The following is a 17,801-nucleotide window of genomic DNA, read 5'->3' as shown; positions in this document are numbered from 1 at the left end:
ACGTTTAGAATGGATAAGCAAGGAGGCCCTACTGTACGGCACAGGGAACTATATTTAATCACTTGTGATAGAACATGACGGAAGATAATACAAGAGAGGGAATATATACATGACTGGGTCACTTTGCTGTTCAGCAGAAATTGGTACAACACTGTAAATCAACTATACTTTTAGAAAAAAGAAAAAAAAATCAATCCCCTTGGGTCAGTCCTTCAGGGAGCCCTCTAGACAGGTTGAAACAGACAAACGCAATTTCAATGGCTTTCCTCATGACTCAACATTCCCTCGGTTGCTGTAAACCTCTGTCTTCCAGAGTTCCAACCAACTTGATTCTGCTCATTTTTACCAGTGTTTTCAGTATTTCTGGAGAGGGGCTAACCCCGAGAGTACGCTACCCCACCATTTTCACCAATATCCTTCAGTTCTACGAGTGACGTTTTGACGTTTAAGTCCTTACACTAACATCTTAACCCAGGGTGCACTTTTTTCTTTCCCCCAAAAGGAATAACAAATCACAAGAAAGAGAAAGCAAGAAGTTTCTTGAGCGTTAATGAACTTGTGAAAAATCAATAAAATGATTTATTTTATATATGCAAAGTCAAAATCTCTTTGTACACTTAATTTTTTTTGCAAATGAATACAAACATCACAATACTGCTCCATATAAACCTTTGTATAAACATTAAAGGAAATATATACACTATTTTTTTCTTTTAGTGCTTCTGAAGCACAGAATGCCTAAGTCCACCTGAAGATTCTCTGTTGTCACATACGAGAACAAACGTCAGGGCCTGGGGCAGCCTCAGGTGCACTTTGCAATGTCTCTAGACAAAATAGAAGAAAGTTGGAGGTAGATTGTTTACTGACTCTCCCTGCCCCTCCCACGGCGAGATAAGTTACCTGAATAGCAGCTTTCTTGCTCTTGGATCCAAACTGTCCTGAATATTGCATGTTTGAAAAGGCACAACTAGGAATTGTTGAAAACTTTGTTCAGCACACACAAGATAACTAGTTGGAATCTGAACACCTATTCTTTCGAAAGGACACCATTTAAGAGCACCAAGTCACTCTGGAAATGCCCAGGACAGCCAAGTTCAAGAGTGAACCCTTATCCCAAAAAGTGTGGTAGGGGCGACAGTGTTGACTGAATTTCACCTGCTGGATGAATCACATCACCTTCCTCACTTGGGAAAAGGAACCACAAAACTACAAATTAATACCTTCCAAGAAAACGCATGGGGCAAAAGCCAGCTTTTACTGCCAGAGAATCATATGCCAAAAAGCTCCACTGCTTTTTCTTAGCCTCTGGAAGGCAGTTCCCTTGACTAAAATATTCTAGGATATTCAACAATATCCTGCTCCAGCCTGCAGCACAGAAAGCTTGTTCTTTTTTTCTCCTTGCTCTTTGCATTAACATGATGATCTGCTGTTGATGTGATTGACGTTGAGGAGAAGGTGATGTGATTCTATTTTTTCTAGTACCTTCTCAAGGTACTGAATTAAGACTCGTCTTTTGAACCTAAGAATAAATAAAAAGAAATTTTATTAACCAAAAGGTCCTTAAAGCACTTATGACGTGTAAGGCACTGTTCAGGGTACAAAGTGGAACTGACAATCTAAGTGGGAAATAGAAAATGTATCTTCATGTAAAGATAGGGCTTAGCCAATACCAACAGTGCCAACTGAGTGCACAAGCCCACCTCCAACTGTGAAGAGTCTAGAAGGTTCCATAGACTCAGATGAGTGAGTTGGACTCAGATAATATCAATCTAAATGCCTCTGGAGACAGGTGTAACTGTGAGGCAGGGCCAGGGCTTAGAAACGCAAGGCAGTACCAGTTCCTCTGCCTGTCTTCCAGTGGGCCCTACTGCTTAAAAGAGAAAAAAGCCACAATGAAGAGTTCCCCCTTATACCTACCTTGCAGCTTCCTTGATGGTAAATTCAACAAATTGTTTCTTGACTGCAAGAGGTCCTTGCACTCCTTCAAGCAAAACGAAAATTCTTTCATACCCTGAAGATATTTAAAAAGTAGTGTTTTTAAAAATATGGATAGAAAACTAAAATTCAGCCTTCACACATCCTCAGAAATCATTCTTCATGTGTGGTAAGTTAGGTACAGTTTGTATTTTCAGCACTCAAATCAAAACATCTGCATATATCTGCTAGGGAAACTCTTGTCTGAGAAATGGCCCCCAAGGTTGTCCATGTCCTAATTCTGGGAACCTGTGAACATGTTACCTTATATGGCAAATGACACTTTACTCTGCAGACGTGATTAACTTACGGATCTTGAGACAGGGAGATTATCCAAGTTTATGCATGCAGACCCAGCGTACTCACAAACATCATTATGACAAGGAGGCCATAGAGAAAAGATACAAGGATGGCAGCAGAGCTTAGAGAGGAGAGAAGGGACTAGAACAGCTGGCTCGAAAATAGAGGAAGGGGCCACCAGCTGAGGAATACAGACAGGCAGCTTCTACAAGCTGGAAAAAGGCAAGGAAACATCCTCCCTAGAGCCTCTAGAAGGAACGCTAGCCAGCCAACACCTCCACTTTGGCTCAGGGAAAAGCACTGCAGATCTGCCTTCCACAACGATAGCTATGACATAATACAGTTTTGAGCCACAAAGTTTGTGCTAACTTGTTACAACAGCGAAAGGAAACTGTTAGGATAAGCTGGGGCGGGGGTGGAGAGAAAGGTGTACGGGGTGTTTTTAGGTAAAGCAAAGGCATCATTTTCAATTATGTGAAAACCCAATACTTCCCCAAAATGCACCTCAAGAGATACCTTGAGTCTATTGCGAATCATAAAATGAGGAGCTGCCATCGTGGCTCAGCGGGTTAAGAGCCCAGCGAGTATCCCGGAGGACATGGGTTCGATCCCTGGCCTGCCTCCGTGGGTTAAGGATCTAGCGGGGGCCTGAGCTGCGGCAGTAGACCGACTGCTGCGGATCCGATTTGACCCCTAGCCTGGGAGCCTTCGTATCATGAAAGGGACCTCACATGACATTAGTGGTGGATGTTCTTTCACTACTTACGTCGTCCAAATTTTCGAACTTCCTTCATTAACTGGTGTTTTATATCAGCATTGATTCCCTGGGCCATGGCAGGAGTTATTTGCAAAGTATTTGGCCCAGGTTCCAAGGCAGAGGGCGTCGGGGCTTTTTGATCGTCTACAGGGACACTGCAGTTTGGGGCTCCTCCCAGGAGCGCATTGCAGGCGGCCTTGTGAGTTAGATGGTCTTTCCTTAGGTCCGTGAAACCATCAGCCAGAGACTCGAACTGGCCGGGCGGGACGGCGTCTCCGGCCACATTCAAAAGCTCCGGCGCAGCAGGTTTGGACAAGAAGGCGTCCGGCGAGAGGCGACCATTTTCCAGCTTCTCCTCAGGGCGCTCGGGAGCGACGGGAACATCTGGAAAGCAAAGGCGGACGTTGCGCTGTGAGGCGGCCGAGCGACCCCACAGATCCCGGGGCTCCTCAGTTCTGAGGACATTGTTTCGGAGAGCCCTCGAAGCGGGCTCGCGAAGGCGACGCGACAAGAGCGCGGCCTTCTCTCTACGGCGGCGCCACGAATACAAATGGAGACCAAGAAAGGGCGGAGACGAGCAGACATTCTCAGATCCCCGGCGGCGCGGAGGGTTTGGCTGCAGCTTGGGCTTTACGAGCTGAAAAGCAGCAAGTCTCACGTGGCGTCATGAAATTTCTGGAATTTACCTATAAAATGCCACGCTCTATACGGGCCGCGCTCAGGCTCCCTCCTCCTACCGCAGACGTTCTGAGGAGCCCGAGGAGGCGGCCCTTAGGTCTGGAGGCTCTTTAGGTCCTCCATCGCCCCGGGGGCCTCTCCCGCATCTTTCCTGGCGCAGAAAAGCGCACTTCCTGGTGCTCCGGCCCTGGCACCTCTCCTCCAGGGGCTCATCCTGCTCCGGGCCGGGCACCGTGCCAGGAGCTGCGGGGCGGCAGCCGGCAGGACACACAGAAGCAGCCCTTGCCCTGGGGGGACGTTCATTCTCACGGGGACGCCAGGCAGCAAGTGTCCCGTGACCCAAGCCCGCAATTCCAGCCTGGGTTCGTTCGTCTGAGGGAAGAAGCACGCGGGGCCGGGGGACAGAGGGCAGGACGCGGGCCTCGGTGACCGCGAGGGCGGCCAGCGCCCTCTGAGGACGTGTCCTGTGGGCAGAGCCTGGAGCGGGGAGAGCCGGCCTGGGCCCAGGCAGAGGAAGAGGTCCGGGCTGCGGGAAAGGCCAGCGTGGGAGCCCAGGAGTGGAGGAGCCGGGATCAGAGAGCCAAGGACAGGGGCCGAGAGAGCAAGGGGGACTCGTGCTAGGAGAGGGTGGCGGGGCCAGGGCGAGCAGAGCTGGTAGACTGTAGTCAGGAGTTCAGACTCTGTCCTGAGTGCCTGGGGAAGGTGACGGTGGGCTTGCAGGATGGACATGGTGCCATCTGATTCCCGTGCTGACATGACTGCTCTGGCTATGCGACAGAAAATGGGTTCGATGAGAAGAGGGGATGCAGGGAGATCAGATAAGAAGCCACTGCAGTAGCCTGGGGGCAGGTGCTGGCAGCGAAGACTAGCGGAATGGAGAGCAGTGGTGGGATGCGGGACTTATATTGCGCATCAAGTTGCCTGGACTTGCCAAGGGATGGAAGTGAGAGAAAATGAAAAGAGAAACCATGGTGGGTGTAAGTTTTTCCACCTGGATCACCGGGTAAATAATCACATCAGGGCGTGCAGGTGCCGGAGCACAACTGCCCAGGAGAGTGGATCGTGTCCACCTCTTCCTGATCGGCTTCAGTGACCTCCTGCTAAGAGCGGGCCATCAGTAATGTTGGCATCACGCACAGCGTGGAGTTCTGCAAACACTGCAGTCTGGTACTTCTCCACTCTCCCAACCAGTACACCTGGAGACTGATGGCTGTTAGAGCTTTGCCACCGCCTGGCTGGATGGCGCCACTGAACACACTGGGGAAGGTGCCAGCAGAGCTGCTTTAGAGAGAGGGAAGGTTGGGGGTTGAGCTGAAACACGTGATGCCTATTGAGTTTTATGTGTTTTAGTCCAACAGCTAAGTGGAGACACCATGTCCATGGTTAAATTTGAGTCTGGAGTTCAGAGCCAGAGGTAGTCTAGAGTTAGACATGAGCCGCTGAAGTGTAATCTTATCTAAAGCCCTGAGACTGCATAGCATGGCCTAGGGATAAAGGACAGTGAGGAGGAACGGGTCTAGGCCCAAGCTTTGGGTTTCTATACTATTTAGAGGCAGGAAAGTAAGCATGAAACCAGCAAAAAGAGGATGAAAAGGAGCCACTGTCAAAGGCAAAAGAGGACCCAGAGTTTGTGGTGTCTGGGGACCCAAATAAGTTTCCACAGTGGAGGGAGTGAACCACGGTCAAAGGACACTAGGAAGAGATGGCAACCCTGAGGACCTTGAGGGACCTGTTTCAGCGGAGAAGGCCCGGCCAGCCTGCACCGGCTTAGAGCATGGAGAGATGCAGACAGGGAGAGCACGGGCAGCCCCATCCTCTTCTCCAGCCCATGTGCTCCTGCTGCTTCGGGAGCCCACTTTATCACCCTGATGTGCGCAGCCCTGGCCAAGCAGACACGGCCATCTCTCTCCATTTCTCCATCTTGTATTCATGGCCATGTCAACAGGGATCTTCCCCCTTCTTCCTCCCCATGCAGATTGAGATCCTTGAAACAGGGTCTCTGCCCCCCCAACAGGGCCCTTCGTACCTACCCCATCGATGATATAATAATGGTTTACTTAATGAACAAAACCTGACGTCAAGAGAAATGAGTACAAAGGAAAAGAAAACTGTTTAGTGTCTTAGTCCTCTAGGAGCCATAAGGAAATCACAACCACTACTCTATACCTGTATGTACAAGGGTGGGTTTTATGAGGTTTGGATAAGATGGGAACCACGAGGCTGAGGGTGGTCCCTTTCCGCCCACATGGTTAGTTACAGTAGGTGGTGTTTGTGGTTTCCTCAACAGCAGGGACATACTCCGCCTTCTCTTAGATGACAAAGGACTGCTGGGTTCTCCAGGACGTTTCACTTTGTTTTGTGGCCCTGCTACAAACTCATCTGCTTCATCAATCATCATTCCCTAAAAAACATCAATAAACATATTCTGTTAAAGACAACAGGCACTCTTCATATGCATATACGATCATGCATGACATCAGCAACCTAGATCCTAATGATGGGCCAAAGGTTTGCAGTGCCCCACTCAGACGGTTCACAGAAAATGCTACTCAGTTTTAATCCAGGAATAAGCAGGGAACCAAAATGTAAGGTCATGTCCAAGGTCAAACATAACACAATCATGATTAACCAGGAAGCCTGGGGAATGAGCAACTCTTATCAACCAAAAGGGGAATAAACCCCATTACCTTTCTAAAGAAGCACAAACCATTTTGCATCAACACTTGGTAAGGGAACTAATTCTCCTTGGTGTGCTTTTGTGCTTTAAACTCATCATTAAGAAATATCGATCATCACTGTACAGAGCACTGCATGTAAGTGGGGAAGGGCAGGTAGACGGGAAATGCCATTCCCCCAAAAGCAGCCTCACAGACATTCAAACATGTCTGCCTTGGTGCTGGACAGAAACGAGGGCTGGGGCTTTTCACCCTTGGGAATCGATAAAAGATGAGAGCCGCAGTATAGAAGGTTAACTAAGAGCTAGCTGGTCTCATTCAAGGATAACCCAAGAATATGCACTCCCAGTATGTGAATAAAACCATGATCAATGACTTTTCCAAAGCATTTCCCAAAGCAAAACAGTACAGAAAGGGGAAAACACATTCATCGCGCACGTGCCCCGTGTCAGGTAATGTTCAAAACGGCGTACGTGTGCTAACGCAATACTCCACACGGCTCTACCAGTTAGGTGTCATAGTTATCTCCAGTGCTACAAATGAGGAAACCAAGACACACAAAGATGCAGAAACAATTGAGGATTTGGGCAAAGTAGATCTTTCAGTCTCATTTTGTTACAGAAGTCATTGTCGCATGGTCTCCTCCATGAACACAAATACAATCCCCCTACATCTACACACGTATATGGTCAAGTCAGAGTAGCTCTCACATCATATACACAGAAATAGAGCCCCCCCCACACACACATATACACCTCTTGCATTTATATCTCTGGTAGGACAATTCAATAAAGTGACATCACCTAGTACTTCATATTTTAAGAGGACCATTTCAGCACTGTCTAGATAGACCATTAGAAATCTGAACGATGTAAACAGAGGAAATAATGGTGGCCTTGATATTAGATAACTTGGTTGTGGAGGTGGGAACAAATAGAGACTGTGGAGCTGGAAAATGGGGCATTAAATCCTGACCCTTATCAACTGTGTCACTTGGGGTGAGTCATCTGAGCACTGGGAGCCTTGATTTCTTCCTATTATAGGGCAGATAGTAATGCTCATCTGCAAAAGAGTTATGAGTATTGGAGTTCCTGTCTTGGCGCAGTGGTTAATGAATCCGACTAGGAACCATGAGGTTGCGGGTTCGTTCCTTGGCCTCGCTCAGTGGGTTGAGGATCCAGCATTGCCGTGAGCTGTGGTGTAGGTCGTGGATGTGGCTTGGACCCTGCCTTGCTGTGGCTGTGGTGTAGGCTGGCAGCTACAGCTCCGATTGGACCCCTAGCCTGGGAACCTCCATATGCCACAGGTGTGGCCCTAGAAAAGAGAAAGAAAGAAAGAAGAAAGGAAGGAAGGAAGGAAGGAAGGAAGGAAGCAAAGAAAGAGGAGAACCTCTGATTTATATATATCTTGCCGTGACGAAAGGAATGATAGCAAGCATATCACGATTTAGGCAGACATGGAAATAGATATCCCACCTTCTTATCTTGTTTAAATGGATTTCCAAAAGTGTGTAGTCTTTTTGGTTGATCTGGATCGATCTCTCGAAGTGGAGAAGCCAATGTCTTTAGATATTCCTGGTAGTTCCCCATTTGTGCGACTGGAACACTATGAAGGGAATCTGTAAAATCACCAGGAAAGAAACAGGTGCTGGACAGCTGCAGAGTATGGTCTTTTTAGGAAGAGGCGGTCACAGTCTGGCTTAGCATTGTGTATCTTGGCAACCCCTCGTCTAAAATCTGGGATCCTAGGTCCTAAAATCATCTCTCTTCATCCTCCTCAGTACTCAGTCTACCATCACTACTGCCTATAAGCTCAAATCACTAGGCCAAGAACAATTCCTTTACTTGTCATACCAGGTTTGAGAATGGGCTGACATTCCTCAGACCACCCTGCCAGCTCAGAGCACCCTCTGTGTTCTGTGTTTTGAAGAGCCCAGGCTCCACGGTTTTCTCGTATCCCCCAGAGAACTTTGCTTAGTGGGACTCATCCTCTTGGAAAATCTGATTAAATCTATAGGCTATCTTCCTAGAAAAGCCCTTTCCCCTCCCCATCCCCCACCACCACCAATAAAACCCTGGCATATAAATACAGGAGGTTGGCTTGGCTAAGGTGTACTCATTTTAATGGACAAACAACCCTGTTTAAAATGAACAAAATGAAAATAAATAAATAAATAAATTTTTAAAATTAAAAAAATAATAAAATGAACAAAACAGAGCAGAGGGGACTTTCGCACCATCAGGAATTATACCGGACAACGTATCCGGTTCATTCTTTCATGTAAATGAGGAATGTGAATTTAACACATCACTGTAAGCTGTGTGGTATAGTGTTGGGGTGAGCAATTCCAAAATCTAATAGACTTAGGTTCTGCCACTTTCCAACTCACTAAACCTGGGCAAACAAACTGCTAAAATGCTTACTCTCAGTTCCAGGGTCCATAAAATGGACATAAAAACAGCATCAATCAGAGTTCCCATCGTGGCTCAGTGGTTAACAAACCTGACTAGTACCCATGAGGATACAGGTTTGATCCCTGGCCTTGTTCAGTGGGTTGAGGATCTGGCATTGCCATGAGCTTTGGTGTAGGTCACAGATGCAGCTCAGATGCCACGTTGCTGTGGCTGTGGCATAGGCCAGCAGCTATAGTTCCGAGTCAGCCCCTAGCCTGGGAACCTCCATATGCTGTGGGTGCGGCCCTAAAATCACAAAAGACAAAACAAAAAAAAACCCAACATCAATTTCATGGGGCTGTTTTGAGACTTACAAGCGCTAAAGCATGTATAATGTAATATATGTGCTGATTTGGAGTTCCCGTTGTGGCTCGGTGGGTTAAGAACCCAACTAGTATCCCTGAAGATGAGAGTTTGATCCCCGGCCTCTTGATCCCTGGCCTCACTCAGTGGGTTAAGGATCGGCTCAGAGGGTTAAGGATCTGGTGCTGCCGTGAGCTGTGGTGTAGGTCGCAGACGCGCCTTGTATCCTGCATTGTTGTGGCTGTGGTGTAGGCCGGCGGCTACAGCTGCAGTTCAGCCCCTAGCCTGGGAACCTCCATATGCCGCAGGTGTGGCCCTAGGAAAAAAAAAGGCAAAAAAAGTAATGTATGTGCTGATTAAAGCACCCTTCCCCTTAAACCCCAAAACAGTAAACTTGTACATGGGTAGAGGAAGGGATTCAGGGAAGAGTATGACGAAATAATGTACTCTTAGGTAACAAACGTCTTTGTGTAAGTCCGGCTTGACACTTTCCTAATCAGCAAACATACTCCCTTGTTCACTTACCTTCATCTTGTCCGACAATAGACTTGTGTGTTTTCAGCAGATTGGATCGCATTCTGGTTAACTGGTCTAAAAGACCTCTACGTGGAATATCATAAGCATTTCTGTATGTCTGAGGTTTCAAATCCTATTTGAGATGAAACAATCTCAGTTACTCCTGAGGCTTTGAATAGAGAAATGTAATTTTTAATCCTCTTAGAATCTTAGTGACGAGAGGGCTATTCATTACAGCTCACACAGCGGGAAGGTGGCCTTTGCTGGCCTTGCTCTGCACGCGAGTACAGCCACAGAGTACTACAGCCGCCGGGGGTTCCCTCTGTCAAGGGCGTCACTGAAAACACCAGGTCCCGAGGTTTGCGCCTGGGGCCGCCTTGCCGGCCCGCTGCTTGTACCAGGCGCTTCCCCGGGCAGCCGTGGAGGTGAGCTGCTGGGATGGCCATCCAGGAAGCAATGGCTGAGGCTCCAAGGGGTGTGATGAGCCGAGCACCCCCTGCTGCAGGACCTTCGGGAGCTGCTGCTGCATTGGAGCCGAGGCCACGCCCTCCCCAGGCTGCCCCCGGCCAGCGACTGAGAGTGGCCGGGGGGTTGGGGCCTGGCCAGGTCTGCCCAGCGAGGGCCTCCTCTGTGGGAAATGGAGGTGCCAGAGGTCCCTGTTGGGCTGGCCAAGACTTTCTAGAAGCTATCCAATGTCTGCGGCATTCCTCCTTCCTTCCTCCACCCTCTCACAGTGCTAGCTCCGCAGAACCTTCTGGATGTTAACAGACATCTGGTCCTGTCCCAAATGTCCACGGAGACAGCTGGTCCAGACCAAAAGGTCCTTGATATGTGGTCCTGTCCAGAACCGCTGGCATGAACCAGATACACTCATGAATATTTTTTGGATTGGACCAAATTTCAAGGACTTTTTAGCGTGGACCAAATGGCTGCACGGACACTAAATGTTCTGCCAGGGATCTGAAGGCTCTCCCTGCTTCCTCCTTTATCTTTCACAGACCTAACTCCCCAAATACATCACGTACATTTAATTCCTTATCGGCATCTGTTGCCAATCCGCAACTGGTCCATTAATAGCTATGATGTCCAAAACAGGATCGTAATTGTCTCAAAACTAGAGTAAATATGAAAGACATAAATGTCTCAGACAAGTTCAAACACATACAAGCTATTTGTGTCACAACTTACCTTGTTTAAGAGCCCTACTTGGAAGCCAGCAAATTCTTTGGTATTCAGTTCTGTCAGTCTCGGTGCACTTTCCCCTATGATTTCTTTCAATAGTTTTCTAAAATTTTTATTGTGAGTCAAGGACACACCGTCTCCAGAATGATTTTTCACTTTGATTCCAATTTCCTGGGGAGGTTTCTTCCCCACTGATGCTAGTATTCGTTCTGATTCTAGTTTGGTCTAAAATGAAAGTACATAGTATGTTATGAAAAGATTTTTAGTATAACTGTCATTTTTACTACCTAAGAAAGGTAATGCTTCAAGAACCCCATTGAACAAATTTCAATTGCAAATCACAGAAAAACAGATAATTAAACATTTTCCTGTGCTTCTCTGTACTACCACAGCAAACAGAGAGAGGGGGCTAGAAAGACAAATAACTATGTTTTTTTCTCGTATCTAGTTTCAAAATTATGATTGACTCATGGAGAGAATGAAAACCATGGGTAAGAATTACATCCATAGACATTTAAAAATCATATTTTGTTACGGTAAAATCTAAACTAAGTCAACATATTCATTTTGGACCCAGACATAAAGAGTATTTATAAAAGTATGCTAGTGCTAAAATTCAGATTACATAGATTGGCATTATATCTGAAAAAAAATGCACACTGTTTATTTCTAATATCGGGCCACCCCCCGAAAAGGTAATGCTTAATTTAACAAGTATTACCAAGTAAATAATTTGTAACATGTACTCGATAGGTTTCTTACTTAGAACAAAAAAAATCCTATTAATAGACACATTACTTGAGAATGTATTGTAGCAATATATTGGGCATATTTTGTGATTTACATACATCTGAGATGGTTCAAAGAACACTGATGTCATAGAGTTATTAAATTAGTAATTAAATTAGTAATTAGAGCTAGTACAAATTAGTAATGATCTTTTCTCCTTCTCTAAAAGGTGGCATTCCACCAATGTCCAGTAAGCCCAAGTCAATTTTGAATTTTTTCTGGTTCGATCAGAGATATTCATTAATTTTCCCTAATTATTGGTATTAACTGTGTTTATTTTCTTTTTAAACATTTAATTCATGAACTAAGGCATAAGGGCAAATGAAGGGTCTGTTTCCATAAATGGTCCTGAAATCTCATCTATAAAACTCTACATGCAATGTGTCCCAGAAGGTCCCAGAAGGTCCCAGAACTTGCATGAGGTTCAACACTGTTCACTATTCTTCCTTCTGGCCATACCCTGCTGACACAGCCTTAAAGGCCTAAGGTAAAGATCAAATAAAAATATACAAATCAATAGATCAAAAAATAAATACATAAATAACCAAAACAAAACATTAACAACAACCAAAATCTCTGAGCAGAGAAGAAAAGGGGTTAAGGGGCACTTGGCGGACCAGAAATCAGGGTTCGCCTTTACTTTCTTTTGCATTTATGAGCACACTGGACTGGTAGGAGCTGATAAACTCCAGACTATGATTAAGTTTTGGCCAGTTCCTAGCAAGGTGTGTCAGCATCCCAAATTGTGGAGTCATTGTGATTCTTTAGTGTCAAAAATCTGACACTTTTTTGCCTGCTACTCTCGGTTTTCTAAAGGCCCAACTTTGAAACATATCCAACTCGAAGCATTATTGTCAGCGCACATGCTACTTCTATTCCCTACCTGGGAATACATTTGTGCATACGAAGAAAGTAAAGCTGCTGCATTAATTTGTCATATAACATAACACATAGGTATGGCGGTAAAACTCTAACTCAGTAGTTCTCAAACATTTCCACCCTGCAAGAATGGGCTAGGTAGAGGTGAGAAGTATGATAAGTAGGGGTGAGTGGAGGATGAGGTACTAATAGAGAGGGGCAGGCAAGGGACAAGGTGAATAATGGTAAATGAGGTGGGGGTATAAAGGAACAGACGGAGGGCCTATCACCCTCCAGTGTGAGATACACTGGTCTCATCTCCCCCCTCCACGAAAAAGCATACTGATCTTTATTGCCTAAAAACTGATTTCAGGCAAGTCATTTAATCACACCACACCTCGGTGTGCTGACCTAAAAAAGGGGGGATGTTCTAGCCCAATGAGGTTTGAGGAGAAACTAGGTTGAGGATAAGACAAAATGTGACCCACGAGATAATGCTACTAAGCCTCTGCCCCTCTTAGGCCACAAATATCAACCAGCTTGTGGGTAGAACAAACTGGCAAGCAAAAGGAGAAATGGCACAGCATCCAATGATACTGACAGACCCTTAACTGCGGTTTAATGGTGAAGCTAGAAGCCATAGAGAATCACATTATTACTAATCCATAAAGTGTAGAAATATATACACATTTAATTTGAAAATTACAATTACACTAAAGAATAAGGAAATGCACTTCTGAGGGCAAAGGATTTTTGTTTGTTTGTTTTTACCAATACTACCTGTTGGCTGAGTTTTTTAAGGTAAGAGATAACACTGTAACTAAGTCCACAATCTAAATTATCTGATATCAGATTTGGAGCTCCCATCATCCTTAGTGCTTTCTTTAATGGCTATAAGGAAACAAAATACACAACAGTAAGAATAGAATAAATCTTAAAATACTCAAAGTTCAGTTATAAGGGGCAAAGGGACATGATTCATTTCTTAGAAGTCAAGGTGCTGCACATAAAACCAAACATGGAACATTAAAAAGTGGCAATGAAAATAGCAGAGAAGTAAGGAGCAGAAAGTAAAAAAATCAGAAGAGAGTGGGATAAGAAGAGCAAGTAACAGCAAATGCAAACAGGCCAATTGCTTTCAGTCTTCATTCCCAAGTCATAAAATCATTTCACATTGCATTTTGTTGTGCACCCCATTCCTGCCATGGTAAATACCAACACACCCCAATTTCTCTTCCCAGTGACACCAAGGGTACCACTTAAGAGTCTGCCTTTTCACCTCTAGAAACTTGGCTTAAAGTTTACCACATCCACCTCTGAAATGATTTTGGTAATCTTGATGTAGATTATATGACTAGTTTAATATAGTCATGAATATTTTTCTCAAATTATAAAAATCCAAATGACACCTAGTAACTTTTCACTCTTTTTGGATTCCTCCCCCCCGCCCAAACCAGTGCCCCGACTTCTTGCTGCATCTAGGATACATTTAACAAGCAATAAGTAAATATAACATCTTCAGGGCCCCCCATCCCGCCCCCACCCAGAGGAAAATACCATAATGCGAATTTCTAGAGTTAAAAAGGGGAAGTTGAAATAATACATGAATCCAGACTTATTTTTCTTCAATTCCAAAATTCTAATTGCATAAGGTTAGTTTTTATAAGAGAAACATAGATGTGTTTTATAAGGAGAACCATGGCAGTGAAAGGAAATAAACGATTTTCTTTTGTGCCGCCATGACGTCTTCAAGCACTTAACATATAATCTGAGAAGACAATGGCAACCCGAATTTACAAATTTAAAAAAACTATTTAATTTCAAGGGTGAGCTTTTTGGTTCATTGACATTTCTTGTGACAAGAATCATCACTGATGCAGTTAGTACATACATACACAGAAATACATACTAATAAGTAGTATGGAGGCAGAGTTTTTAAGTAGCTGTCAAAAGCCTGTCGCCACTTCAAATTTGGCTTAAGCTTGTGAACTTTAAACAAATCATCTGCAAGAGAAAATCCAATAAAACATTACATTTTTTCAGGCTTGAATTCCAAGATCTAACTCAAGCAATCCACACCTATTATATAATTTCTTAGAAATTTCCAGTTTCAGTTACATTAGATGAACCTTTCATTGCAGTTTTTTTTGATTGATCTTTTTGGGTACTATGTACCCAAGTATATAGTTTTCTAGGAAATGAAATTCTCAGGTTACATAGTCATCTTTAATCTGTGAAGCTACATGAAATGTAACATTAAAACACTCTGATCTCATCTGAGAAGGAATCCATGGCCATTGGTTGATGGACTATTTCCTTTATGGAAATAAAAAATGTTAAAACAACAATGACAGGTGTTCCCATCATGGCACAGTGGAAACGAATCCAACTAGGAACCAGGAGGATGCGGGTTTGATCCCTGACTTTGCTCAGTGGGTTAAGGATCTGGCGTTGCTGTGGCTGTGGTGTAGGCCAGCAGCTGTAGCTCCGATTCGACCCCTAGCCTGGGACCCTCCATATGCCACAGGTGCGGCCCTAAAAAGCAAAAAATAAAATAAAACAAAAATTACAACAACAAAGAAAACTCATTGATACAGAGAACAGATTGGTGGTTGCCAGACCTGGGGGCTTGGGAGGGTGGGTGAAATGGGCGAAGGGGGTCAAATGGTACCGACTTCCAGTTATAAGATAAATAAGTCATGGGGACGTAAGGTACAGCATTGGGATTATACAGTTAACTACACTGTATTGCATATTTGAAAGTTATTAAGAGAGTAGAGCTTAATATTTCTTATCATCAGAAAAAAAATTGGAACTATGCATGGTGATTGATGTTAACTAGATTTATTTTGGTGATCATTTTGCAATATACACAAATACTGAATCATTATGTTAAACACCTGAAACTAAAAGACTACGTCAATTATACCTCAATAATGTCTAGCTAATAATGGCAAGCTCTAAATTATGTTTTGAACTCTCCGTAATCAGTGTATATTTTTGTCTATCCATATTTCCCCCCTCTTCATTTCCTGGATTTCAGTAGTCAGGCATTTTAAGCCAAACTCTAGGTCTCTCAAACATTAGTTAACAACTGGGTGATAGCCCGAGTAAAAGCAAGTAGAGATGTAGCTTGAAGTTTAAAATTTTGTGCGACTAAATAGGTTGTTGAATACCGTGTGCATCGTTACTACAACTAAAGATATTTTCCTTAAATAAGCAGATATCCCCGATCTTTTCACACTCAAATTTAATTATTTCAATAATCTAAATGCATTCTATACACTACACAAAAATTTCTAGGGAGTTCCCACCGTGGCTCAGCGGAAATGAATCTGACTAGCATCCATGAGGACGCAGGTTCAATCCCTGCCCTTGCTCAGTGGGTTAAGGATCTGGTGTTGCCGCGAGCTGTGGTGTAGATTGCACACTTGGCTTGGATCCTGACTTGCTGTGGCTGTGTTGTAGGCTGGCAGCTGCAGCTCCTATTCAACCCCTAGCCTGGGAACCTCCATATGCTGCGAGTGTGGCCCTAAAAAGACAAAAGAAAGAAAGAAAGAAAGAAAGAAAGAAAGAAAGAAAGAAAGAAAGAAAGAAAGAAAGAAAGAGAGAAAGAAAGAAGAGAGAGAGAAAGAAAGAAAGAAAGAAAGAAGAAAGAGAGAAAGAAAGAAAGAAAGAGAGAAAGAAAGAGAGAAAGAAAGAGAGAAAGAAAAGAATGTCTCTAAAACATCTATTTCCTTCCGAGGGTAAGGAAAACAGTTTTAATATACTACTTCAAAATTGATATTCGCATACATCAACAAACGTGAATCTGCCACACTTACTATAAATACCAAAAATAGTATAAATTCATCCTCTATATTGTTTCTTCAGGTTTTATTGGCTTTTATCCAAAAAACAAGTGCTTTATTTGGGGGGGGGAATCCACCCCAATGACATATGCATAATTTCTCTACCAATAGGGCTATTCTTTGAAATTCTGAATTACTTTGGTTAAGAAAGGCCACTACATATTTTCCTCCTTTTACGGCTATAATAAGCTATTCGCTCCTGCTGAAACTAATTTAAATGAATTTACAAAGTCATAAAATGTAGGTCTTTTGTTCTTTTGGTACCGTGTAGAAGGAACAAAGGAAAAAAGATCTGAAGAGATTTCTGGCTCCTTGCAGCACGCAGGCCTTTAAAGGCCATTCAGGAAGGAAGGACAGACCATGGAAATATCCTGTTATACCGCGTCTTTGTGTGAAGTCTGTGGGGAATTAGGCAGCTTTGGGAAACTAACTGACAAATTTAAATACCACCAGACCGAAGCGACATTGAGATATAAATAGATTAGATAATGAGAGTCAATAATAGTCTTAATATGCTAACAATGCCAATTGCGACGATTCTGCCCAGGAGCTAATTTAGTCTAATGATTTCGGGTCGGATTTATTTTTTAACGGGGGCGAGAGGAGGAAAGAAAATCTTCCCGTCTAGATTTAGGGTAGAGAGCAGTTCGGGTGACACTGCTTTAGTCGCTATCTCTGCGGCTCAGAAAATGATCTCGGTGGTATTGGGTTTCCGGTGGCATGCAGTCTCCGGGCGGGTGAAGCGAAGGTGTCATCAAGGATTCCGTCACCCACGAGGGAGAGGAGCGAGAGGAAAAGGGCACCGCCCAGACTCAACAACGAGAGGTATTTTCTTTTCCAGCTCATCTCTCCCCATGTCCTGCTTCCAAAAGAAGAAAGACAGGGGCTCCCTGAGTTCAAGCTCAGAGAGCTTCGAGACATCACTTGGCCTTCTGCGCCTCCATCTCATCTATAAAATGAGCTGCCTTAGCACAAGGCTGGTTCTGCGCAACCAGATGATGCACGTCAAACCCCTATGCAAAATCATAAATAGTGCAAACTGTGAAGCGCAGCTATATAGCGATAAATACACATCAAAGTATCTTCTTCCGATTAGTCTCTTTTCCTCCTCCTGATGATAATTGGTCTTAATATGGAGATAAGCGGTTGTTTGGTTTTGTTTTGGTTTGGTTTGTTTTTTTACAGCTGCACCTGCAGCATATGGAAGTTCCCGAACCAGGGGCTGAATTGGAGCTGTAGCTGCCGGCCTACACTGCTGCTTGTGGCAACACTGATCCTTAACCCACTTCGAAAGGCCAGGGATCGAACCCGCATCCTCACCGACACTATGTCGGGTTCTTAACCTGCTGAGCCACCACAGGAACTCTGTTGGACTTTATTTTTCAACCAAGTCCCCAGTTCTAAATTTTTTTAAAAAATGATTGAATGTGGTATATTAAGAAAAGAAAAAAATTGCTACAAATGC

At 44.2% G+C, this 17,801-nt stretch overlaps 1 protein-coding gene across 16 annotated transcripts in view; it reads right to left on the bottom strand.

Moving 5' to 3' along the window:
• Positions 552-17,801, bottom strand: part of INTS6L (integrator complex subunit 6 like) — a 61,080-nt gene continuing 43,830 nt past the window's right edge. For 6 of the 16 annotated variants that reach the window (XM_013991008.2, XM_013991007.2, XM_013991012.2 and 3 more), the window contains 9 exons: positions 14,395-14,489; positions 13,266-13,376; positions 10,845-11,063; positions 9,666-9,789; positions 7,860-8,002; positions 5,876-6,110; positions 3,041-3,415; positions 1,918-2,011; positions 562-1,519 (listed from right to left, as the gene is read on the bottom strand). In XM_013991008.2, coding sequence (XP_013846462.1) covers positions 1,411-1,519; positions 1,918-2,011; positions 3,041-3,415; positions 5,876-6,110; positions 7,860-8,002; positions 9,666-9,789; positions 10,845-11,063; positions 13,266-13,376; positions 14,395-14,489 — 1,505 coding nt within the window. In that variant the 3' untranslated portion in view covers positions 562-1,410. Of the gene's footprint in view, positions 1,520-1,917; positions 2,012-3,040; positions 3,416-5,875; positions 6,111-7,859; positions 8,003-9,665; positions 9,790-10,844; positions 11,064-13,265; positions 13,377-14,394; positions 14,490-17,801 lie in introns of all 16 variants that reach the window. The other 10 variants (XM_021080861.1, XM_013991010.2, XM_021080864.1 and 7 more) reach the window with 3 other exon arrangements.

This window comes from Sus scrofa, chromosome X (genome assembly GCF_000003025.6).
Source record: "Sus scrofa isolate TJ Tabasco breed Duroc chromosome X, Sscrofa11.1, whole genome shotgun sequence".
NCBI lineage: Eukaryota > Metazoa > Chordata > Mammalia > Artiodactyla > Suidae > Sus > Sus scrofa.
This window is presented reverse-complemented; position numbering and strand designations above follow the sequence as displayed.